The 26,946-nt window shown below is 40.7% G+C and overlaps 1 protein-coding gene across 1 annotated transcript; it reads right to left on the bottom strand.

Moving 5' to 3' along the window:
* Positions 1 to 2,073: 2,073 nt before the first annotated feature.
* Positions 2,074 to 25,292, bottom strand: HHLA1 (HERV-H LTR-associating 1). The gene is made up of 16 exons (XM_032707408.1): positions 25,254 to 25,292; positions 16,603 to 16,711; positions 15,448 to 15,507; positions 14,286 to 14,366; positions 13,754 to 13,837; positions 13,579 to 13,662; positions 12,162 to 12,245; positions 11,541 to 11,597; positions 11,344 to 11,430; positions 10,458 to 10,544; positions 9,178 to 9,375; positions 8,564 to 8,635; positions 8,255 to 8,329; positions 3,229 to 3,385; positions 2,519 to 2,601; positions 2,074 to 2,294 (listed from the first exon to the last, which is right to left on the bottom strand). The coding sequence occupies exons 1-16, from the start codon at positions 25,290 to 25,292 to the stop codon at positions 2,251 to 2,253; spliced, it is 1,401 nt and encodes a 466-aa protein (XP_032563299.1). The 3' UTR covers positions 2,074 to 2,250.
* Positions 25,293 to 26,946: the final 1,654 nt, after the last annotated feature.

Genomic DNA, 26,946 nt, shown 5'->3' with positions numbered 1-26,946 from the left:
AATCCAGGGAAAGGTTGAGTCAATGAGCTTTGGGAAGGATTCTCCTCCTTGGGAAGGTGTGCTTTCTGCCAGGGCCAGACACAGCTACCCTGCAAAGAGTCCATCAACAAAGGCAAACTGTCCACTGAATTTTGGCATGGAGAAGTCTGATAAATTTGAAATTGTGAAAATACTCACATGAAGAAAAGGCTTGGCTCCTTCAGACCCTGTGAACTACATGGTTTTCAGAAAGGCCTTTGACACAGTGGCCCATAAAATCCTCATAGAGAAGCTGTTGATATCTGTACTGGACGTGGCTGGTGACGTGGGTTGAAAACTGAATGGTGGGGCCCAGAGGGTGGCAGTCAGTGGCACAAAGTCTATTTGGAGGCCAGTGACTAGTGGTGTGTGCCAGTGGTCAGTGCTGGGTCCAGTCTTGCTTAGCATCTTCATCAATGATCTGGATGATGGGGCAGAGTGTACTCTCAGCAGGTTGGCAAATGACACTGAACTGAGAGGAGTGACTGATATTTCAAAGGGTCATGCTGCCATCCACAGGGACCTCAACACCCTGAAGAAATGGGCCAACAGGAACTTCAGGAAGTTCAACAAGTGCAAAGTCCTGCACCTGGGGAGGTACAGCCTCATACATAAATATATGCTGGGGGCCATTCAGATGGAAAGCAGCTTGGTAGAAAAGGACTTGGGGTCCTGCTGGACACTGGGTTGAACTTGAGCAAGCAGCCTGCCCTTGCAGCAGAGAAGGCTGAGGATGTCCTTGGCTGCATTTGGCAAAGTACTGCCCACAGATCAAAGGAGTGGGTCCCCTCTACTCAGCACTGGTGAGGTCCAGTTCTGGGCTCCTCAGTGTAAGACAGACACGGGCAAACTTGAGACAGTTCAAAGAAGGGCCACAAAGGTGATGGGCTAGAACATCTCTCGTGAGGAGGGGACAAGAGATCTGCAACTCTTCGTTAGAGAAGTCACAGTGGGACCTCATCAATGTCCATGAACATCCAACGGGAGGGTGCAAAGAGGACAGAGCCAGTCTCTGATAAGAGCCTCCTATGACAAGAGGCAGTGGGCACACACTGCTGCAGAGAGCTGCTGCAGAGCGAAATCTCATCACAGTATCACAGCCATGCTAACATTCCCAGTGTATCGACATTCCTACTTATTCCAGTAGCCTTTCAATATGAACTGTAATTGGTACTACTCCAATCTGTCCTGCTCTTTCACATGACAGAAATGCTTCTGTCATGGGCAAAACAGTGAAATGTATTTGGAAAGAGGGGTGCTGCCATCCCATCTCTCCCTGTGGTCAGCATTCCTTATGGTGCCATCTTTCTCCTCAGCTTTATCTTACATTAAATACATATTTCTTCAGTGAAACATCAATGTGCACGAGATATGGTGCAAATAAACTTCTTATTTAAAAGAATATTAATAGCTTGATGATACACTTTGAGGAGATAGCAGAATGATATTGCTGCAGGGTAGCAAACTATGGGCTCATGCAATTGATTTGGTAATTGTTTCATTTTTTAGAACTGGCTTTTAGTTCACCAGATTTGCATATAAAGAAGGACATGAAGTGCTCAAGACCAGGCTGAATGGGGCCCTGAGCAACCTGATCTCATCAGTGACATCCCCATGGAAGGGGGATTGAAAGTAAACGATCTTTAAGGTTTCTTCCAGCCCAAACAATTCTATGATTCCCTGTTTCTATGAATCCTGGTGAGCTCATACAAATATGTCTCAGGGTGAAAGTAAAAGAGGCCTGAACACTTCCTGAGTTGACCTCTGCAATCCATGTGTTGCTGAGTATTGGGAAACTCTTGATTTAGAAGATAATCTGACGGTGTTTAACGCTAGGGAAAGTCCTCCTTGTCTTCAGTATTTCAGGTTGCTTTTAAATTATTTTGTATTTGTTCATGTTGATTACTATGTCTTAATTGTAAACAAAACTAGTATAATCTATTTTCATTTACTGGCCAACCATATAAATATCCTTTAAAAAATAAGATTTTTAAAAGCCTTTCAATTCTTTTATTGTAGTTACATCACTTGTATAAAATATATCTGTTTGTACACATTATTTTTACAATGCCTTGGAGGAAGAGAGGTTTCTAGGTTAACATCTGGTTAATAGCTTTTCTTATTACAAATATTTGCAAAAAACATGTTGCATTCTGGTGTTTACACTGAGAAATCAAAAAGACAACTAAAATTGCCACAGTCTTCCAACTTGCAGTATCATTTCTCAATGCTCTAAACTGATGCACAGATGTTTTTGAGGCATTTTTGCTTTAAGGCTGGAAGGACACAAGAAAATGTTCATTAGGGTTTATGAGGAAATGCTAAAAACATACATGAAGGTCAAATAATCCTTTTTTTTTAATCCCTTAAAAATCATTATCAGATAAAATAGCTATCTGATGAAAGACAGCAAATAGTCTTTGGATATGTGAAATTTTTTGTTATATTTACACAATAAGGTGTGTAGAGATATAGAGATACAAAGAGAAAATGTACTTACTGTGGGAGTAAGTAACTCTTTTGACTCTTTCACAGACATAACTTGCATTTTTCACAAACCAGGAATAGTATTCAACACAGTACCTGAAGATGTAGTTAAAGTTAGGAGAGTAGTAGCTTATCTTTCATTAGGGAGAGGGACTTTTCACAAGGTCATGTAGTGACAGGACAAGAGGGAATGACCCTAAACTGAATGAGAGCAGGTTTAGATTAGACATTGGGAAGAAATTCTTTACCAGAAAGGTGGTGAGGCATTGGCACAGGTTTTCCAAAGAAGTTGTGGATGTCCCATCCCTGTAAGTGTTCAAGGCCAGGCTAGATGAGGCTTTGAGCAACCTGGTCTATTGGAACATGTTCCCTGTCCATGTCAGGGGGATTGAAACTGGATGGTCTTTAAGGTCCTTTCCAACCTAAACCATTATATGATTCTATAAGCACAGTATACCATGCTGGTACTATTGAATATGGAAATAAAAAGCTAGAGACCAGTCATCAGATATTTGGAAAAATTAAGCCGGGCTTTATTCACTTAGTCTGAATACAGGAAGCCAGATCAGGTACTGATCATTGCCCTGGGACCCATTTGGGTCTCAGCCAGTAGCCACAGACTCTCAAAAATAAGCATTAGTGATTGAAAATTGTCATTTGGAAAAAAAACCTGATGGAGTATTTAAAGCAGAGAGGGAAAGAGAAACTAGTGCCAGGTTTTACCTCATGGCTTCCTTTCTGGAATATCTTCTCTGACCAACACAGAGGCACAGCTGAAAGAATCTACAGAGCTCCATCACACAGGGATTGATCTTCTGCACTATAAGAGTGACAGGAGGGGAGGTCACACGAGGCTCTCTGAGGATTGCCTGTGGGCACCCTGGGGGAAAAAACACAGCTCTGAACTAGTCCAAATACTGATCCCAACAAACTTCTTGCAACACTTTATATGGGCTATGAGCTCCAGAACAACGCCTTCCCTACTCCAGCACTCTGAAAAGTAAGGGACACCCCTGAAAACACCACCCTGGGGCTCTGAAAAGACAACCAGGGCCCAGGCTGTGAGAAGGCACATTTTGCATGATATGGGTGTCCCCTTCACATGCACCCATTGGGGTGGAAGAGCTGAACAAGCAGTGCAAAAGTGGCCGCTGTGTGATTGTCAACTATTTCTTCCATTTGTGTAACTAGCAGTAGGCTTTGGCCACGTGTGGATAAACTGACTTACCTGCTGAGTATAATCCCCTTAGACAGTGTAATTGCATTTCCAGGTTCACATGTCTCCCACACTTTATAGCTTTGGGCCATCTTATGTTATGTGATAGCAGAGGTTATGGGGGTTAAATTTGGACTAATGAAGTTCTGTTGAAATAAGCTTGAGTCATCTAGTGCTGACAAGAAGTTTAATATAAAATGGCATTCTTGGGCAGGAGGAAAATAAAGGCTCTGCCAACCTGAAAGAGATTGCTACTAAACTATTTCTCTTCTGGCAGCGCTTGCTCAAAGTAGGAGTCATGGAGGAGTAAGGGGCAGACACTGACAGCTCCCAAACTCACAGGCTCGTCTGAAAACCAGTTGTGCGTCAAAGGCACTACACAAATATCAGGTGTAATTAGCCAGGGAGCCCCATTTCTCTTAACCTCAGCTACTTTGTATAAATGCAATTAGGCTTTGTCCACTTAATAGTATTTGACACACTTTGACATTTTTTCATTCATATCAATAAAAATTTAATGATTTCTTGCTACAGTAAATATACTTCATGTTAATAACCAAATATCAAAGCATGAGGCAATGAGGTTACAATGTAAGTTGCCCCTGAAAAGTAATGTTACAGTTGATGTGAATGATCCAAATTTCTTAAAGGCTACTGTCCTGCGAATCTCAGCCTCTGCCGATGTGGGGACTCCTATCCTGCCAAACGGGTGTTAAATGCTTTACTCAAACTATTTTTTTTTCCAGCAGAAATTCAGTTTTGTCTAACTGTACATTGAACAATGGTAATTTCAATTTGGAGTCATCTGTGTGTAAAAGAGAAGACAAATAAAAAAGCTAAAAGCTAAGGAAATTGCTCTAGTTTTCATTTTTGACAACATCTTAATTTTAAATTAACACCGCATTTGCATAATACTCTATTTATTTAATGCTGAAATTCTTTTTCAATTCATGTAGTATTTAATTTCTTTTGGAATGCATAGTATACTCACATCATATAATTAAAATTAAAATTTTCAGTGATCCGTAGTCATGTTTTATATTTCTTCTGTAATACATATCTACTGTGAAATGTATTTTTTGTATTCCATTCATAAGCTCATACAGATTTGGATTGAAATAAAAAAAAATAATTAAAAGTAGGAATTATTTCAGAACTTTCTTTTCTAAGAATGCTCTTTCCTAAGAAATTGATTCAGTCAAAAGAGACCAGAAAAGGCAGGGACGAGAGCTCGCTGTGCAGAGCTTTGCTCCTGCATATTTGAAATTGCCACGTTACTGTCACAGGCAGAGAAGTGACCCACTCTTGAAGTAAACAGACAGTTCCTTTATTAACTCAATATCACACCCCTCTGACACTGAGATTAAATTTTGCTGCCAGTGAAAAGCAATGTTATGGTTACTGCAAATGATTCAGACTTAAAATATCCCTTTCTGCATGCTCTAATATGCACATTTGCATATTTTACAAGTTGGCACCAACTTTCGTGATTCAAGAAATGAATTACTGTAATAATGTCTCAGCACCCAGAACGATGCTGATGTCCTTCCTTTCTTTGTGATCCCACTGTTTGATTTATTTCCCCAAATTCATGACTGCTAGATGCAGGCAGGCAGCCTCTGCCATCATGGTTCTGATAGAGAGGCAATTGGTGACTCACCATGCACTGATCTCACTGAAATCCATGTTTCCCAACCTTTTCAAAATGGGCTGTTACCAGTCCTAGGTTCTCCAGGGTCTGTAGATTTACCCTTCTGACAGCAGGGGCACATGAACAAACTCTGGGCTGTGCACACTACAAGTCCAGTCACACACTCCAGCAACTTCCAACTGGCTGACTGCTGGTTAACCCTCAACTCAAATTCACTCAAAGCAAACAAGACACACAGACAACTTTGGTCTTTTGCAGAATCTTTGATGGATGAGAATTGTTGTAACATATTCTTCTGCTCCCAGTAAGTTTAAGATCTAGTTCGTCCTAAATTCTTCTTTTCACACTATCAAGAGTGTCAAGAAATCAAACTATATTCACATGTAATGGCACTGTCTCATTTCCTTCATGCAACCAGTGTATGTCATGTGGGGTAAGAGGATACTCTGGTATTTGGAGATCTTTAAATGAGAGAAAGATCATCAGTTTTCAGAATTCAGAATCATTATCAGAGTTAAAAAGATGACCATGAAATCTGAAGTTATTTGGCTTCCTATCTCCATGGTCTGAAGGGTCTTTTACATTAAGAACTGCTCCTTGGCTCAGCACCAATGAGTCTTTTCCTTGGAAATGAGTCTCAGTTTATAGTTTTTTTACTGCAGTGTTCTCAGGCCTCCTGGGCAATAGTTTCCTCCCCCTGTGACACTGCCTGTCTGCAGCAGTTGTATTTGTATGATCACTAGAGGATGTTGTCAAACTTTGGGGTTTATTGTCATCTTCTTAACTTGAAAATGCTACTTTATTCTGAAAACAGATGACCCACTGAGCAATATGCCCTTAAATACTTTCTTTTCTAATAGTATGGGGGAAAAAAAAAAAAGGGCAAGCAACCCAACATATGTTGATAGTTCAGACAAGCAGAATAGGACTATGAAAAACCTGATCTATATCAGCAAAAGCTAAAACAATTAACAGCATGGGATCCTGGTCTTGGGTTGTTGCAATAGGCAAAACCAGCAAAACCAATGAAGAAGGAAATGACACCAAAATTGTAAGATACTATTGCTCACTGTGCAATTATTCCCAGTGACAGAAAAACTGAAGATTTGTGAAAGAACCTTTCTCTCTGAGTCACATATGTTTACCCCCCAAAAAACACCTTTACAGATAAGTAAAGCTACACTGGAATTCATCAATGAGCCAGGAGAAGTCAATAATCCAAATATGACTAGAAATTGTGAGATTAGCAGAGAATCCAGATCAGAGCTGGCATTTCAAGCCTCCAAATAATCCCAAAATGAAGATCCAAAGGTTGCCTATATGGAGCCAGGGAGCTGGTGGCACCCCTGGTGCTCAGGGTCAGCTCCTCTAGCAGAGAAGGACCACAAGGCTGCGGTTTTCCTTCATGCACAAACCTGCCTGGTGATGCTCAGTTTTCACCTCACCTCTCCTGTTTTGACAGGCAGCAATCTTCTCTTATTCAGATTTATCAGGAAACCATATCAAAGACCCACAATTTCGTTTGATGATATGGGAATAATGCAGTTTACTTTTTCCATGTTTCCTGTTAATCCATCACAAAACATATAATCAGCATTTCTTTCTGCTCTTCTCACCTACCATCCTCCGGAGTCTTTATGCAAGTCTTTATTTGCTCATTCATGTTACCAATTTTTCTTGGTTTTATTTCCTAGATGTTCAAATAGACCTTTGAAAAATATGTTTTGCCTGGTATTTTAGTTCTTTAGACTCCTCTGGTTTTATCTGTAATAGCAAATTCAAAGGACATTGAAGACCCCTGCAATTTAGTCCGATATATTCTTAGCTCTACACAGCATCTATGCTTTTCTGAGACAGTCACCACACAGAAACAGAAGCAAGTGAGAGACAGACTTCCAAAATTGCCTCCATCAGTCCTCACCACCCAGACAGGCTCATATTCTCACTTATTTGAGGTAGCAGGAGAGTCAACTTCAGTGAGGAGGGACCAAGAACAGCCTCTTCTTCTTCCCTGAGCATCCCATGGGCTCAGAGCTCCATCACAACTCTAAGCAGCCAAACTGGAAGGACATAGTCCTAATGAAGGGAAAATTTGGAACTGAGCCACCCGCTTTTTTTGGAAAAGTGAGGATCATTATTTCTTTTCTAGTCTCAAGCTGAGCACAGGCACTGCCCCAGCATCTTGTACTACAGGAGCTTTCACACCAGCCAGACACACACACAAGCTCAGCATCAAAAGTAGCTGCTGGACTCTCCCAGAGTTGAGACTGTCTTCCTGGCATTGAATCAGGTCCAGTTTTTCAAAGTATGTAGTTTCTTACGAAATACTTCTCTGTAAATATAGTTTTATTGTCCATATAGGTATAAGACTTGTAAATGGAGAGACTCCTCATCTTACTCTAGCTCTTAATTTCTAACCTTTTGTTTAGGTGCTTAAAAAGAACTGAGCTGTCATAAAAATCTAGTTGATGATGATCTTTCTTTATCTGAGGAAGCGGTTTGCAGTATTGGAAATTCAGAACAATTCTGGAGATTTCATGTGGCATGAGTTGGCTTCATCTTTTTACTTGTAGCAATGAGATTTAAAACATGATATTTTCTTTCAGAATGAATTTTAAGATTCTCCAATAACTAATTGATGCTAAAATTGGCACACAGAGTACCTGTGTTATATCTATCAGCACAGTACAATCTATGTTTTGAATGTGCAATTGTGTATGAAACAATTATGGAAGCAGTCCCTTGGACATCTTGGGTGGTTTATATACATAAACTATCATAAGCAAATTAAACATGTATGTTGTGGCTGCATGGGAAAATTTGCATCTTGCATTACTTTCAAACATACTACTATTTTTGCTCCATGAGGTGCATCTACTTACTGGTAGCTGAGTAAAGTTTCAGTGTCACACCAGGTCTGTAGGAAGGTGGCATAGACAGCACTGAGGAAGGCAAATCTGAGGGAAGGAAACAAATATAACTTGCTTTGACACCTTAAAACAAAAAGGAAGGTTGTCTGAAGGAGTAACAGAAAAGAAAATAAACAAACATTGAAGTCATAGTTCACTAATAAACACTTACATAGACATTGATGAATAAATATATTATCACTCACTTATTCCTATATATTACTTTCTATTTAATAAATGTGCCAACTGACACACTTTGTTGCTATTCCAGACCAGTCTTACCTGGCTCTGTTTGCATCTGTTTGCTGGTTTCTTGTAGAGACACTGTCTGCATCCAAAACATGGGCATGTCAGCTATGGGAACAGAGAGACACGCTGCCTGTCATTCATATTTGTTATTTATCTGGCTACTGAGAAGAATTGCTGTGTATGAGACAGCTCAACAGCCAGAGTCCCTCACCCAATACTGCCAGTGGCATATAAAAATGTCAAGATGAAATAGGAAGGACAAAAGCTGAAGTTGACTAGAGCTTGAAAAGCCTGTGGGCTACAGAAGGGCAGGATTTAAAGAAGGTGTGTTTAGAGGGGACCAAGAGAAGCAGCTCTATATTGCTTTTCCACAGGTTTGCTCACCAAATTTGAAGCAAAATATGAGGGAAGACCCAAGTAGCAGAAGCATCTATGAGGAGCAAGACTGAGTTTTTTCCTAAAGGATAAGAAACTACACGTTGGTTGCCTATAGCTGATTTTAGCACTTCTGCAATAAAGTAATCAACTCAGTAGTGACCCCGAGTGGGTCTCCCTGAAGGGCCTCCCAACCTCCACCCCAGAGACATCTGGCCAAACCCCACAGCCAGTGGGGTGAAGCAGGTTCCAGTCCTCCTCCCTGTACTCACTGGGGCTGGGCTGTGGGGCTGGGGATGGGACTGAGCTCCTCCCAGGAGTAGGAGGGGATCCAACTGTGCCTTGTGATCTGGAAGCTTCCATATTGGGTGATGGAAACCACGGTCCTTTTGCTCCAGCTGTCTTTGGCCATGGTGGGAACCTCGTGCTGGGGATTTCCTCCCCTTTCTGGGCAAGAGGGATCCTGGTGGCTGGAGAAGCAAGAGAGACAGAGGGAGGGCACCAGCACAATGGGGACACTGGTGCCCCAAGGCAGCAGAGAGTGCAACACACTGAGGAACAAAAATATCTAAAATACACCCAGAAAATCCCATCTACTCCTTGAGTGCTTCTCTGCCAGGTGAGTGACCATGTTTCCATTTCATTTTAAGTATGAAAACACAGGGAGTGCCAATAATGTTTGAAATTTTAACTGAGAACATTTTAATGTGCAAATTTTCATAAACAAAAAAGGAAACCAAAATGCTACTGCAAAGTGTTTTGTTTCTTTTCTTCACATAATTTATTTTTTTATTTCCTAAGGTGCTTCATTACAGAGGAAAGAGATAAAAGATCTCTGTGTGAAGGTGAGCAGGCAAGTACTGGAGGCAAATATTGCTGTTTGAGAACTGAAATGACACTCATGGCTAGAAGAGATGATAAAGGTTGGCATGTGGTTAAGGAAATTAAAAAAGTTTATAAAAAGACATCAGACTGACTATGGGAAATGTGGAAATTTTGTAGCAGAGAGATGCAGGGGCAGTGACAAGGAGGTATGAAGTCAAGGTCTGAATTTCTATTGATTACTACTATGTGCGAGCAAGTGCAAAGCCTTGCTTTTTGGCTTCCAAAATGTGGCACACCAGCACTTTGCTATCTTGAAGCCCCATGGCAAAGTTAAATCTACTGAAGTTATGCAATACTCAGGTAAAAACAACTGACTGTCATATAAAGAGGAAGCTAGAGATGAATACAGAGAAAAATTGCAATAAAAAAGAAGAGGAAACAATTTAAACAGTCTTGGGTTTTGGTTTGAAGCCAACAGCAGTTTTTCTTTACTTCTCTGTCCCTTTATAAAACATATTTTTCTAATAAAATTACTTTTTACAATAGTTTTTCTATCCTCCAGCTAGTCAGTGCATTACTGACCTCACCTTCTATTATTTCCAACAAACATTTATGTTACTTTGTAATTGTAGGTAACATCACAGTGCTGTGCAGCAAACATACATGATCACTTGTCAAGACATTAGTCAAGGATGGCACAAATTTAGTTCTGACAATATGTGCTCACTTTTGAGTGTCCACACATGTTCTGCTGATGGATCCAGAGTCTTGTTTGGCTCTTCCTGTGACTTCACGAAACTTGAGAAAATCGATTCTAGGTCTTTGAGGCATGAGAAGGCAGGGTTAGAGCACTCACCATCCGTCACGTATTTTGTGATAAAAAAGAAAGAAATCAGGTTCTGGCATCATAGAAATAGCTGTTGTCTTTTTTAATTAAAGGTTTGTTTGTTTTTTTCTTTTTTTGTCTTGTTTTCCAAAGTACCTGATTTTTTTATTTTTAGCAGGAGAGAAGGATCCTACAGCTTTCAGCACACGTAACTTGCCACTGATTTCACTGTCTATCTGCCCACTTTAATCAAGCCTTAAAAATGAGAGTCATGGGCAGCAGTGAGAGGTGAGCATCAGAAGTGCAGCTCAGCCTGGCAAAGCATCTTTGGGTGGAGGAACCATGCAGCACACTGATCATATTCCACTCCTTTCTGAAGGTAACTGACTCACATGGGAGGTCATTTGTGCTGAGAGCTAAGGAAGATTAGAGCACTAGGGACCCTCCCCAGCCCAGTGCTGAATTCTGTAAAAGCTCTCATCCCAGCATGCTTCGTTTATTCCTCCACTAGAAGACCTTGTACCAAATAATTTAAAAGTTTGGAAAATTTACTTATGATATGATTAGTATATTAAACATACAATAATATAAAATATAATTCTATTTTAATTATAGTAAAGTACATAATAATGTGTAAATATATTATTGCTTATACAGCAATAATAAAAATATAAAATAACGTTTAAAGTATTTTTACACTATGAAGATGGAATACTATTGCAAGTGCTACATAGATGTGGTTTTCACTGTTGTTACTGTTTCCTTTTATACCCCAGGATGTACTTACCCAGGTCAGATGATGTGTTACTGGAAAATGTGTAATTAATAACAGGAGACTTCTCTAATATTTCCCAAAAGTCAGACAGATTTTTCCCTGCAAATATAAATGCTTACAAATATCAAGAAAGGCTTTTTTTTTTCTAGTATGTCATCACTGAGAATAAACAGGGCAATATTTTTGGGTGGAATGGTTTTAACTTTTACCTGTCTGCCCTGTCATCACACAGATATAGATACAATCTGACTCATTGCTCTGACGTACTGAAAGGCAAAAAAATGTAAAAGAGATCATTGTTACCACTTTTCATTATATGACATTATCTTAAACAGCTGAGAAAACAAACAAAATATGGTATGTGGTTATGGCAGCTGGTCAAATATTTTCCTTCTCATCTGATTTTTGACAAAACCTCAAACCAGCATCAAATCCACATGTTCAAGATTTTCAGGGAAAATGTTTCTATCTAATAAAAATTCTAAATTACAAGTATTTTTATATGGAAAAAAAATTATTCAGATAGTATAGCTCATAATTATTCTTGGGAATCATAATTGCCCCAAATATGAGTATTTAATAATGATTCTCAAAAATACCAGATTTTAGTAATTATTGACCAAACATTCAAACAAAACATAGCTGCTCATATAAACATATGTCTCTATATTACATACACACACATTATATACATATCTTGGTCCATGCTTTGCAAAGCAATTGTTGCTGAGTAAGAGCAATAGACTTTTATCTGCATTTCTATGCTTGTTTCCATGCCAGAAGTAAATGAGACAAATAAGATAATGAAAATGTTAAAAAGAAATTCAAACCTGAGAGAATAGAAGTGGATTTAAAAATTTCTGTGAGATAACTGGTGGAGTTTCCAATGATATCAACAAGTAAAGCTGTAAAATCTAGAAAACAAATATAGAAAATTTACTGTTGAAGCACATAGTCCATCATCTATGCCGAGTCAAAAATTCACTTTTACACATGATGATATTTTGGATATATGCTCATATATGACAAAGTTTAAAATGTTTTAAAGTTCCCAATGTTTTTCCTGGATGGGACTGGACTCAAGAAGCCAGGAGAATATTCTGCAAAAATATTTTTCAAAGGTGATATCCAAAATAACAACAATGTGCTTAAAAGTAAACTTGAATGGAATTTATCTGTTCAAGAGAACATTTTAAAGTAATACTCGACGTGGTTTGCTTAAATATAGAAGGAGATCTAGAGCCTGCAGGCTTTGCTTGCTCTAACTGACTGTCTGCCATGTAGGATCTCCCAAGAGGCATCAGACTGTCTCCTCAGACATACAGATGATGTTGTCAGCCTGAAAAATGGCTGCTGGTGCTGTAGTGGTACCTTTTAGCAGTAACAGGTCAGTGTTCTCACTTAGGGAGTGATGGACATGAGCCTTGTGTTGAGCCCTTAATTTTTACTACTTTGGAGAATGCTCTAATCACCAAGATATTCTGGATTTGAGGGAGAAAGATTGAAGTTTCTCTGTTATTGTCCAAGGCAGAGTGGGTCATTATGCAGTAAGGCTCGTGAGATGTGTGGGTCCAGAAAAAGCCATGAAAGCTACTGTGGCTCATAGATGGGGTCACCACATGCAGCATAGAGGGTTTGGGTTCTGGTCCCAAGCTGCTGAGCTACTCTTGATACCTTACATTAACCAGTCATAGAATCCAAATGCTCAGATGCATCCTGAAATTATAAATACTGTGAGATCAGGGGTGTGAATGAGGATTATAGGTGAAGGGTTTGCCCAAAAGCATTTCACACTCAAACTGCTGTATAAAATTGGTCCTTGCTTTTTACTTCTCTTGGGCTCTTTGAAGTTACTGGAGTCCATCGGCACAGAGAAGCCCTTGTTTATCTCCTGTGGGTTATCTCAGGAGAGCAAAAGTGGCCAAGGTGATGTATCATACATTGGTGGTTGTTTCTCCTGTGCTGCAATTTGTATTCCGAGGAGGAAAGGGAGGTCTTTTCGCCAGGCAAACCACTCCAGCCACTTGACTGATGGCTCCATCCCAGACTGGCTGGCTGGATGCAGCCACCTGAGACCTGGCTCACTGAGTCAGAGCAGCCATTCATCATGAGTTATGGCTGTTGATCTCAGTGTGGTGATGCTACTCATAAGGATGCAGTCTGCAGAATTCAGGCCACAGCCTTCAGCTCCAAAGGAAGTAATTCAGCTTAAACACATGCAATTGCCAACCTCCCTTGTGTGCCCACCTGTCAAGTCATTTGTCACATTGTTCAGACAGTAGCAGTAGTGCATAGGGAACTTGCCAGGGTCAACATTTTTTGCATTAGAGACTGCAGGGAGAGAGAGAAAAAATGAGTATCTTGTTGCACAGGCTATGAGAGAGAAACCACCCCTGAGCAGAGCAAAACACCAGACACTCACTGTTATAAATGGTGACTGACACTTTGTGGAAGGCGAATGAGCTGTAAGACGTGACACTCAACAAAGAGAACAGTTTTTTGGTACCTGCAGAAACACATGCCCATGCCATTAGCAGTTGGAACAAATTGTGAGAACAGCATGTTTTGACTCTGCTAATTTGGTGTCCAAAGGATTCCTGAGGTGCTGATATGATACAGCTGCCTGACACTGAGTTCCTTCTCATTTCCACTGAGAAAAGGATCAGTTGTATTACTTCTTTTTTTTTTTTTTTTTAGTTGAAACTTACACTGGATTATAAAACACTTTCTAAAGGCATCCCATAAGTAATTATGTTATAAACCCACACTAATTTCTTAGTTCTTTGGGTTAGACAGCCACCTGCTTTATAAGTGTGTGAGGCTGATGTGCTCCTAGAAGCAATTTTGGAGGCAGACAGCACATGTTTACAGCTTCTCCTGCTAATGCTGTTAGTGCTTTATCTCCTGCACTGCTGGGCTGACAGGCTGTGACCTCCCCAGCTGTGTCCCGTTACCTCTGAGCGCAGAGCTCAGCATCCCATTCACCAGCTCCGTGAGGTTAATAGCAGCCAGGTCCAGGGACTTTGCCGGCAGCTCTGAAAAAAAAGGGGTGCATGAAGGTGCGAGGAAATGGCTGCTCATCTCCTGCTTATGCACGGTAGAAATCTTCAGGAATGGGAGAACCAAAATGAGCAGATTATGTACCAGAGCGCACCAAGAAAACACTGATGAAAAATAAAGTTCCAGGAGTGCAGAGAGGAGTCTGGAAAACAGCAAGATATAGCAGCAGTGCATGGTGGGCCAAAATTCAGGTCTGTCAGCTCTGCCCTTGAGCATCCCCTTGAGCAGCTGCAGGACCCAGCCAGCCCTGGCGTGCTGGTGCCCCCTCCTGCTGGGCGATGGGTGTTTGCTACCAACAGGGCACTAGCTCTCCCTTTGCAGGTCAGAAACAGCAGAGCAACTGCCCAGGAAATATTCCCCCTGCCCCAACCCTACATAAAAATACAGATTTTTTTTTTTTCAGCTGCCTCAATGGCTCTACTGCTACAACAGAATAATTTTACCGCAGCCAAATCACACTTTTTGTTTTATCATGCTTTCTTTCTGTCGATGTCGCTTATTTGCTTTTACCAAGTCAAAATTTCTGAAGATGTTCTCTTGCTTCCCTCACACAAAGTCACGCCAAAGCAGAGCAGGCTGGTGTCTGTGTGAGAGGAGGAAGGTCTGTGTGTGCATGACAGAGAGAGGAAAAGCAGAACAGGGTGGAAAATGAAGCACAGAAAGCTGAGATGAGAACAAAATCAAATTTGTGGAGAAATACAATTTTCCAATGACATCACTGTTGTTTATAACCAATTTGAAGCCAAGCTGCACCCTAGGGTTAAAATCAGTGGTTGTCCACAGCACTGAAGAGAGGAAAGGAAAACCAAAAGTAAATGAAGAACAGGGAAGGAGAGAAAGGAAAAAGAGAAAGCAGATTAGATTTTGGAAGGACAGTGGTTAACCTGGCCCAGGACTCAGGTAAACCCTGGATTGGGTGAGGTGCCTTTACAGCAGGGGTGGGTTTGGGCTCACAAACTCTGAAGGAGAAGGGCCCATCTGCTGCCACCTCCACGCCCAGCACAACATCTCCCATTAACACCCCAACACTGTGTCTCCTGACGTGCTACTTGTTACCTGCAGTAGCCAGCACTGCCACTTGCTTCTCTTTCTTATTTTCTCTTCTTATGCACGAAGCTGAAAAGTGAAGAAAGAGACTGAGGAACAGTTTTCCTTGTTGAGACACTACACAACTCTCTGTTGAGCTCTCTGCTCTTGCTTATTAGAGCTCAGAAGCTGATGGACATCAACACTGCAGAGCAGGCCAGCAAGAATCCATTCATCAAGTGCCTGAGAATAAGGATGTACTAAAGGACTTGCCAGATCCTTCAGCTGCCAGCTAAGGAAAGAAAACAGATTTAATGTCTGAGCTTGACCCTCAAGAATCAAAAGAAAAATATAGTAGTAAACTTTTGTAGAGATCTTCACTAGGCTTACACACAACATTTGCTGCAAGGTACACAGTAAAATAAGACCATACTAAACCAATATTGCCAGCCTGTGTGCATGTCTGTTATTCGGAGCCGTCATGAAATTGAGAACTCTTCTCAAGAGCTGTGTTGCAAGAGGAATGAGCTGGAGCTGGGCTCAGGAGATTGGACTGGCTTTCTTGAATTCGCTCGGTGACCAACCGAGGTGCAGAGCAGTGATTTAGACATCACAGAACAGGCTGAAAACAGGTGTTTGGGGTTTAGGTTCCCTATCCCACCAGTGGAGAGATGAATGCTGCCAAAGAGTAATGTAGAAGGATCTTCAAATGATAGCTAGCAAATGCTGAACTTCCACGTCCCTCTGAAGTTTCAGCTTCTCAGTCCATCCAGGTTTCCCTTTACACACACATGCACACACACACACGTGTTTGTGTAAAGGAGAAGTCTATGGTCCAGGGCTAGTAAATTGTGACTCCTCAGTATCAATCAGATGTATTAGCAACTCTCACTTAGTAAGAGCTAAATTTGGACTGAAAATCTAAGTATTAGGAGCTTTTTTAACCCTTCTCTCTCTTTACTTACAAGCCTTTTTGACCCCAGATTATTGGCATGGGATCCAAGAATAGACATAATCTGTTCTGCCCTGCTGCATGGGATCAGCCCTGGAGCTCCAGCCTATCAGCCTTGCCTACACAGGGTGAAAGAACCAAGCCTACCACAGATGTGGGAATGGGTCTGTGGGAGTAACTGGAAAAGAGACACGTGGGTTATTCCATGGGGAGCACCAAACCATCATCCTTACCTGTGCTGAAAACCAGAAAAAGACACAGAAATCCTAGGCTCATCTTCGCTGCCACATGCCAGCAGAACCACTGCATTATGGATGCTGACTTCCAGCAGGTTTGGCTGGTCTAGGAGAGAGAAATGCTCTTTTGGTGATATTTGTGGTGTTGTGAAGTTTTGTCCAGCCCTTGTCCCAGCATGATTTGACCATGGGAGAAATAGTAGATCTCTGCAATGCAGAGAAAGATTGATGGTGGAAATGGCAAAAAAACCAGAAATCCCACGATCAGTATTTTCTATATATGTGTGGATGTCATGAGTTTAACATGTAACTCTTGATTTTTGAGTCCTACATAGCTGTGCCTTTTTTTGGGACTTGATAAGGTTGGTGATACAACCCTCTTCTCTAGCAGGATGACCTGTGCCTAAATGACACTGACACATCGGATGCCTAAATCTGTTAAAACAAGATAAAATTTGCTTATGTTCAATTTTAGACCAGATATCGACTGAGCTTCTTTTGTGCAGAAATGTTGCTTGTCCAGTCATCCCTAGTCTTGTATTTCTGTAGTTATTGTCACCAGGTTTCTATCCTGTGCTGCCTTGTCTAGCTGCTTGGGAAGGATTAACAGCTTATGCCTTTCAGACCATGAGCTCCTTTCCAGATTTCAAAGATGCAATTGAAGGTGGTTAGGGGAAAAAAAAAAAGGTTTCTTTTCATGTTTCCCCTCATTTTGTGGTATTGGAACATGCCAAATAACTCTGTAATTGTCAGAAAATGAGGTACCATATGAAAATTAGCAAAAAAAAAGTCCACATTTTTAATATCCTCTTGAAATAGCTAATCTTGCAAGTGCACAGCAAATCATTATCTTGAAGATAATACTGTTTGATTAGCAAACTATTATCATCATATTTAAAATATGTCTCATATTGAATTCACTAGAGGATTAGCACATTCTGAAAATGTGGTAATTTGTACGTAGTGGCTCTAAAGAGACTCTTCCTTGGGATGATGAAAAAATACTAAGTATTTCTGTGTTTGAAATGTCTGTATTTGCTTGTCTAATGAGTGAAAAGTGTGTAAGTGCCAGCTCTGCTAATTCAAGCAAAGCTCTGAAAGCTTTAGGGCAGTTCATCCTATCTATTTAGCCCATCTGCCTAATCCTTTTTACTCAGCCCCAAGCCTGGACTCATCCATGGTTTCTTCACAGCATGTGCAGAAGCACAGGACTGAGGCAGAGAGAAAGCGCTGGCCAAATCTCAGTCCCCAGAGTTTGTACTCCATCACCTTCCCTGTGAGCTGGACTAATTTTGCATGGACAGAATCCAATGTCCCGTGGACCAGTCTAGCACCAAAGAATCCTAAACTTGACTCTTCTTGGAACAGAGTTTTGGATCTGACAAACTACTAGATTACAGACCATGAATATATTGCTGTCCTGAAAATCACAGGGCCTGACACCCTGCCTGGTAAGGCTATCCCCACTTCCACTCTCTGGTCTTATGAAGCTTGCTGGGGCTTGTAACAGCTTTTTTTCATTGACCTCTGGACTCGTGTACTTAGGGGAGACTAGTATGGTAGCTCATGCCCGCTCACATCCTGATGTGATGGAAGCAGTGGTGATTTAGTCTGCATGGAGACAGGTATAAAACGAATCCACGTCTCTGGATTCTGCTCAAGATTTGTATTTTTTGTCCTTTTTGGTTTGGTTGAATGAAGTAGAGAGGAGTTAGTGAGAGATAAGCCTCAGTGGAGCCGAGTGTGAGGAACTGGTACATTTCACAGGTGCAGGGGCACAGCTGCTGGGGAGAGAAGGCTTTGGGAGATGGGGAGTTGGGTGATCATGTAAAGGGAGGTATGTAACTTCATGTGTTTTGGAGAAGGGAGTCTAGAGTGGCTGGTGCATCTAGTCAATCAAGTGTCCTGTTGAAGGGGAACTACTGGTTATTGTCTTTGAGGTCAGAAATGGGTTGATGTGCTGGTTTATGAACAGAACATTATGAATTTGGATTGTACTATGAGAAGTGAGTGTCTCCTTGGTTCTGCAAAATTCACATTAGGATGAGTCATGCCTCGTGATGATGGTTCAGTGTTTATGAGTCACAGACCCTCTGAGCACATTCCTCGTGACCTGTTCCCTGCACACAGGTGTGACCAGGCCAGTGCTGTCTCTGTGCTCAGTGACCCAAGGGACATCAGCAGGAAACATGGCCAACAAAACTGCTGCCACTGTACTGTCCCTGAGATGTGAGGCTGGTTGGCTGGAGGGTCCCTGCAGCCCTGAAAGACCCCACACCTCTGCCCTTCACAAGGATTTTGTCTGCATGGCAAATAATAGACCTAGGAGGTGGGAGAAGAGGGCATCCCCTCCCCCATTTTCAGTCTGCCTCTATAGATCAAAGGCCAGTGCTCATCCAGAGTGAGGAATTTTAATTCCCAGGACCTTCTTTGAGGAACATGGGCTCTCCTGGGTCACCAGTGAATCACACTTTGACTAACACTGAAATCCTTAATAAAAGCATTTCACAGACTGATGGGCAAACACAGCTGTTTTACAAAGGTTCGTAAGTAAAGTGGTAGATGGTAAATAATTTCCTGTCAAAGATCTAACTTATTACTGATTTATTTAAACTGGCTCAGAGTTTTTCATGGTGGTGGGCCAGGGAAAAGTCATCTGACATCAGCAGGTGAGAGCAGGGTCTAAGAGAGAGCATATTCCTAAGAGACAGAGAAGAGGCAAGAGGATTAACACACAAAAGCACTCTTACAAAGCACTGAATGAGAGAGAGAAAGAGGAAAAACAGCTGTAAAAGTACAAACAAAATAGAGTGAGGTGCAAAGTTGTGCTTGGAAGCATCCCTTGCGTGTTTGGAGATGCTTTCTCGCTCACCTAAATTGTCAGTTCCCTGCTGTTCTCCCTGCTGAGCTCTTCCTCCATGCTAACAAACACAATTTTCTCCACATACAATGCTGATTTCCGGCAGGAATTCAGAGAAGGCATTAGTGTGGCCATAACACACTACAGACTCAACCAAGCAAAGCATCTAAGGATCAGGACAATAGACAAATATAACCTGGAAGGATGGATCATAATAAGACAAATCTTGTTCTACTTCTAGCAAAGAAATATTGAATATTGTTGGTATAAAATGATGAAAAATCCTCCATTCATGGGACTGTTTGTTTTGCCTGAATGCCAGATTTACCCCTGGCTAGCAGAAGATGCTTAAAAAGAAATTGCAGATAAGTCCTAATAATAGCGACATCATTACAGACCACCTTTGCTCCTCAACTGGTAGAGGCTGATTTAATTTTGAAGCATTAGCTTTTAGCTGCTTCCCAAAATCTATTGCCAGCATTAACCGTCTGGAATTTATGCTGTCTAAATTTCAAAGCCATGTGTGACAAAAATTCCTAGAACTGTTGCCTGAAATACCTTATCTCTCAGCAGTGTGAATATTAGTAATATTAACTCTTACGATACATGTCACATTTGCATTGCTCTGCTTATTTGATATCTAATTTTCATTTATCATGGGCAAGTCTTTATTACTTTGTAACCGTATCTCTCTTGAAGTGACACTACTGTGATGACTGAAATACATGTTCAGATTGCAAATATGAAACCCTTATTGTCCTCCAGCTCAAAAATCACAATTTTCATTTCAAACCATACTGAAATTCACAGGCACTGAAGGCACAGGTGCCACACAGCTGTGAGCAGAGAGAAATCCCATAAACTGACTCAGAGAATATTTTCCTTCCAAACATTTATCTGATAGAGACTGAAGGTCAAGCCTTTGGTTACAAATTCTCCTTTACCTCTACTGGATATGATAATCCTCCTCTGTTTATTTTAAGCTGAATGATATTAGTAGAATTCATTTTACTTAGAACTGTTGATCCAGAGTTCCTTGAACTGCTGAACTGGAGATTTTAATCCAGTTCGATTACCTTTATACACTCATGAAGACCTCTCATTAAATACCTCTCTGTTACTCTGGGCTAACAGCAATCTGAAACCAATGTATTTATTAGCTGTGCTTCAGTAGAACTCATTTTAATGTAGCAGGTAACCATGAAGTTTGAATTGTTTCCATTTTTCCTGTACAAACAGAGTTCAATGAGATATCAAGTAGTTCCCTCATGTCTTCACGCTTAACAGAGCAGAACAGAAGTTAAGAGAATTCCCTTACCTTCATTCAGTTCCAACATCTAAAGGTCATCTCTCATTTTAAGAAGACCATCATGCACGAGCTCTAAAGAAATATTTCAAGTTAATGTGAAAATATGCCCATGTTACAACTGCATGCTTCATTACATTGCTACAACTGCTTTTTAAGTTCAGGTTTATTTGTGTGACAATGTAATAAAATGCAATAAATATACATTTAATAAAAATACATTTCATTTGCTACATTTCCACTGAGCTTTAATAACACAGCTGAAATGGTTTCCTCCAAGTACGTGCGAAACCACCAAGATCTGGAATAGTTAATATCAACTTACCTGACTTCTCTTGACAAAGATTGTAATCTTCAGAGCCTATATAAAACTGGAGGTTATTGCCAGGTCTTAATAAACACTTTGTGAAAAACTTTGAGTAGACAGGCTTGACAGTCTTTCCTTAAAATCCTGTGAAAATTATCATCTTAATCCCCGAAGGACTAACTAGAGGTAACACAATCATAAGCACATAAAGTGCCTGTTGAATCTCGCATGGAAAGGCTCTGTGGCAGGTCAGGTGGGTATTGGAAGCTCCTTTTGGCAGTAGAATTGAATTATGGAGGATTTTTTTCCCTTTTAAAGGAACAGCTCATCTTACTGCAATTAGACCAACGCCACCTTTGATGGTGAGAGGTAGGCAAGGTTAAACCCCTTTGGTAAAGCTTTAGCCATCCTTCAGTTCAAACAAGGGACATTGTCAGGATAACAGAGATGAAACCAGAAGTGTGTCTTAAGTGTGGAACCTCGAAAGGAATAAAATGACAGTTAAAACAGAAAATTGCTTGGCATCACGGTGAAGGGGTGAGGAAGGGAGAGAGAGATCTAGTCACAACAATGACATAGGGCAATTTCAGTGATGCTGAGTGATGTTTAGTAGTACCCAAGAGATGATCACTGTTGGAAACAGTGGATAATATTCTGCTCCCATTTAATCTAGTGATTCCTGCAAGTGATTCCTCTGATATCAGTGAGTTTAGATGCAAACTTTTAAAAGCCAATGGTTGTCCGTTCAGTAATTTTAACAGAAGCCACAAAACATTCCAATTTGTGAAATAACTCACAACCCTGTAGCAATTAATAAAAGGAAAGCTATGTGGATTCACAGTCAGTTTGTGAAATAAAAAGTGCTTTAGTGATCAGGTTATGTGTGTGGTTGGGCTATGTCACTGTCTGCCCGAAAACGCTGCCTTCACCAAGAACTTCAGAGGCTGGAAGGCAACTGCAGCCAATTTAATAGAGCTATAGCTGGTAAATTACATGCTTACACGTGTCTGTGCACATACATGCACAATCTTACCTTTGTTTTCTTTCACTCTGCCTTTCACAAAAAAGCATTATGCACAGGCATGTCATTGCACCTAAAATTATTTAATTCTATATGGAAGTTACTGGTGTGATAAAAGGAAAATTTTGTGACTCGTGACTAAATGCTGCAGCTTGAGGAACATGGAAATACCTTTTCTTTGACAAGACTTACTTTTACTGACTTAATTACCAGTTGCTCAATATCACATCAAGAAGGCTGGGATGAAAGTCCTCTCTGTAACAGCTGACAAAACCAGGTATAGCCAGGAAGATGTGTGCACTGGGATCAATTCCAGCCGTTTGATGTTTGGCTGTGAGGATAATTAGACTTTCAGCAGGTTTTGCCTCATGCTGCATTTTACCCTGGGACTCTGTAATTTTAACTTTCCTCAGCTGCCGAGCAACGCTCAGGTGACCAGGGAGGGGGCTATTGTTCAGCCCCAACTTTGACTCTTGGGGACAATGCTGTGTTCTCACTCAGAGCATCCCTCTGAGCAACTAGCTTTCTCAGGAGTATAGTCTTTACATGATTTCTTTTTCCAGCATCCCTTTGTGTGGCAGAACCGTGCCCATAACTAGCATCCCAAAATCCAGAATAGGAAAAGAACACATTTTTAGCGTCTCTTAGTAACAGAGTTATAATTCATATAAAATACTGAGTAAATGCATTCATTTGCTGAAGGTTAGGCAGCTTAAGTCTCTGCTAATGCAATTCAAATAAACACATTCAAGGAAATGCTTGTGGTTTTACTGTAAGAGAGAGGACAGTGTGGTGTGGTGTTCTGGTAAGGAGGGAGAAAATGAAATCTGAATGTTGGTGCTTTATCTCTCTGTGGGCTGAGAACACAGTGTGAAAGCAATGCATTATTTCTTCCTTCTGGCTTTTTCTTAGTCTTTTAAACATGTTTTAAACACCACATTTCTAGATAGGAATTGTGATATGTGTGAGTGACTGCAAGGGCTCCAGACATACGTTCTTGTGACGGTATCACCATCCAGCATCCCCTCCCACCTGCTCTGTCCTGGTCTGCCACTGTCCTCAGGTAGCACCACCCACCACCCTGGCTGAGGTATGAACCATCTGGGCCCTAAAAATGAGCTGTGGTACATGGAATATTGTAGTACCTAAAGCATCTTGCAAACCTGTCTTATATGCCTAGTAGGAAAACACATGTCCAGCTGTGCCCTTCTCTCACCAGATGCTGATGTGCAATAGAGAAGCAAATGCTGATTTTAAATAAAGAACAAAGAAGCAAACCTAACCTAAGCTTACTCCAGAGGATTGAATTCTTATTTTCAGTTACACTTCCTTATACTGTGGCAAATGTTTCCATGAAAGCATATTTGAGTAATTGGTTAATAAACTTTCTTTAGAAAAGTATCAATTGTGTACATTCCATTTGTTCTGAAAAAGCCTGATTGCAGTTCAACACTTCTCTGTTAGTCTTCTGCCATTACAATTTTACAAGATATTTAGTTTATTTTATTAAGAAATTCACTAGCGCTATAAAGTTTATTTTCATCTGATTTAACTTCACATGTTATCAACGCTCTTCTATTTTATTTATTTATGCAAAAGTTCTATTAAGGATAATTCTCTAAATGTAATTATGTTTATTTGTCAGTCTTTTTTAGAAGAATAATATTTCATCTCTTAAAACTGTGTATAAAACCATAGGGTCATTAAGGCTGGAAAACACCTCTAAGATTGTTGAGTCCAACCAGTAACCCAGCACTGTCAAGTCTACCACTAAACCATGTCCCCAAGTGCCACATCTACACATTTTTTAAATGTCTCTAGGGATGGTGATTCCACCACTTCCCTGGGCAGCCTGTTCCAGTGCTTGACAACCTTTTCATTGAAGAAATCTCTCCTAATATCGAATCTAACCTCCCCTGGTACAACTTGAGGCCATTTCCTCTTGTTCTGTCACTTGATGCCTGGGGAAGAGGCCAAACCCCACCTGGCTCCAAACATCCTTTCAGGGAGTTGTAGAGAGTGATAAGGTCTCCCCTGAGCTTCCTTTTCTCCAGGCTGAACAACCCCAAGTCTTTCAACCTCTCCTTATAGGACTTGTGCTCCAGACCCTTCCCCAACTCTGTTGCTCTTCTCTGGACCTGCTCCAGCACCTCAATGTCTTTCTTGTCATGAGGGGCCCAAAATCAGACACAGGATTTAAGGTGTGGCCTCACCAGTGCTGAGTACAGGGGGACAAATCACTTCCTTGGTCCTGCTGGTCCCACTATTTGAGATACAAGCCAGGATGCTCTTGGCCTTCTTGCCCACCTGGGCACACTCTGGCTCATATTCAGTGGCTGTTGATCAGCATCCCCAGGTCCTTTTCCTCTGGGCACCTTTCCAGACACTCTTAACCAGCCTGTAGTGCTACCTGGGGTTGTTGTGACCCAAGTGCAGGACCCAGCACATTGCTTTGCTGAACCCTAAATATATAGTTATACATATAAACATGTATTTATTCCCATTCATAGAACTTTCTTTCAGAAAATGTATTTAGAATTGCAAATAATTCCTGCCCTTTATAACATTTTTTTTTAATTCTTATCAATATTTTGCTAAGATTGGTACTAACACCACAAAACTTCCTGAAAAGAATGAGCATTAAATTTTACAAGCATTCACTATTACTGTTTTCAGTAAGAATATTTTGTATATTTGTTTGTCTAAAGCAGGCAATACTTTCTTTTGAAGTTTCTGACATTGTAAAACTTTTATGAATTCAAGCATATTCTTAGGGCAGAAAAAGGAGAAAAACTGAAAAAAAAAGGAGGCATGGAAATTGTGAAAATATGAAGGGATGAGAGGCATGAAATCCGAGTGGTCTTCTTTGTTACCTGTGTGTTAGATACATCACACGAGATATTTACAGACCCACATGCTAGTGTGCACTGCTCCTTTGGGGCTTCCAAAGATGTTAGTTCGTGATCAAGCATTTGGCATCTGTAAATACAGAGTCTCATGAAGCTTTGATAAGATACAGAGAAGTTGCAGCCGTCCAGAACTTACTTAGAAAAATATTTATTGACCTACCCAGCAATTTTATTTCTGTTAGGATATGTGCCAGACACATAACTGATCCCTTCAAATCTGCCAAAACATTCATAGCACATCTCACATCTTTTTTCATGGTTCTTTGTCGTATTCTGCTGACCATCTACGTCTGACACAAGGAAGCAGGATAAAAGCTGTGGTGCTGTCTCAAGCACGCCGGGCTATCAGCCATCATCTTAGAGGGCAATTTCTTTAAAGACAGTCTAGCTCTCCTGCTGCTCTGTGCCATGGGATTTGGCTTTCCTGATTCCATCCATTCTCTGTGCTCCAAGAGGATGCTTTATGTTAATCAAGTGACCGTTTTACCCTGCTACGTCTTAAAAATCAAAGCATCTTGAGAAGAAAGAGAAGGATACACTGAGAAACTTCCAGTCCTGACACTGTTGCTTGAGCTATACTGGATGCATCAATATTTACCCTTTCTAAACTGTTAAGTCTAAGTCTTACTCTGCTTAGGAGGGGGACAATTATATAAGACCTCAGAAGTCCCATGTAAACATAAGCATAGCTTGTTGGACGGAAAAACTCCCTGGATATAAGCAGGGCTTTGCCTGAGGATAGGTATCACACCTTGTTACTGTTTTAGAATCTGTTTCTTTAAAGATCAGACCCAGTGCCTTACTGAAATCTAGTGATTTGTCAGGGGTCTGTATTTGGGTGACAGCCAAGGGGAAATGTTAATGCAATACATTTCAGTGCAGGTGAACAAAAGCTGAGTGGTTTACCTATTGTATCTGTGAAACACTCATTTAAATGTCATTGCTGTGGCTGCTGAGCAGCTGCTCTTCAGTTCCCTGCTAAGTCATCAATGATGATGTGGGGTAATGTTGCCTATAAAAGTTAAGATATTTGAAGTACCTTTGTGTTTTCCTCGAAAAAATGTAGGGAATAGAGAAAGTACTAGTGTTGTTCATAGTCTTCAGAGCCATGTGGAAAACCGAACCCAAGAGATTCAGAATTCCATGCTCTGGTGCATTGGTTTAAAAAAAAAACAGACTGTCAGTCTTTGGACAAAATGATAGAACTTGGCTGTGAGAGCCTGGTACTCATCCTGTTTCTTATTGATTTATTATTTTTATTTAAATAAATCCATTTAAAACTAACAAACTAACTCAAAAAGCACCACAACATGATGTTGCAGTACTAAAGGATTTTTTAATTATCCTCACTTCACAGGGATACAGAAGTTGGATAAGACACAGAATAAATGCTGAATAATTTTTTACTTACCACAAAAAATTAAGAAACCCTTTCTAGGTTGTATTTCAAGTGTTGAGCAAAGCAGATTCTTTAGTGATGGCCAGGAAGCCACAGGGAATGCCTTGAAATTACCTCAGTGAGTCCAGCTGTTTTGTGAAAAGGTGACTTTTGATGTGTTTCCCTTCCTGTCTCATTCAGACACAAAACCACATAGAAATGCTGCAACACAACCAGGGGCAGAATTCAAGCGATTTCCCTGCAGAGGATATTCTGTTCACTCGTGTGCCATTATTGTGTTCTCTATACATTTTGTTTGCAGTTTCATAATATTTTAGCACATTAATGTCTCTAATATGAATGTATTTTCCCCCAGTTTTCATTTCCCCACAGACATATGCTCAAAGCCGTATAAGTCACATGGACACTAAATCAAAAGAAGTCACAAACAGTGGGATCTACTGCGTACTGTATTAAAACAGGACTAGCTGTGGAAGCCAGAAAAAATCTACCTGTAGCTGTGAGTTCAGTCCTGCCTAGATGAAGTCAAAAGGGTCTTT

This window comes from Chiroxiphia lanceolata, chromosome 1 (assembly GCF_009829145.1).
Source record: "Chiroxiphia lanceolata isolate bChiLan1 chromosome 1, bChiLan1.pri, whole genome shotgun sequence".
NCBI classification, from domain to species: Eukaryota; Metazoa; Chordata; class Aves; order Passeriformes; family Pipridae; genus Chiroxiphia; species Chiroxiphia lanceolata.
The sequence above is the reverse complement of the archived record's forward strand: the minus strand, read 5'-3'. Positions and strand labels throughout refer to the sequence as shown.

Bases quoted from the DNA above. Each gene is read 5' to 3' on its own strand.
- HHLA1 (XM_032707408.1), bottom strand. From the start codon at position 25,292: ATGGTCAGCAGAATACGACAAAGAACCATGAAAAAAGAT. The intron at 14,367-15,447 runs GTAACAAGTAGC...CTTTTTTTTCAG, and splicing joins GGCAGTGCTGGCTACTGCAG to AGCTGCCGGCAAAGTCCCTG. The intron at 11,598-12,161 runs GTTTGAATTTCT...TTTGCCTTTCAG, and splicing joins ATCCACTTCTATTCTCTCAG to TACGTCAGAGCAATGAGTCA.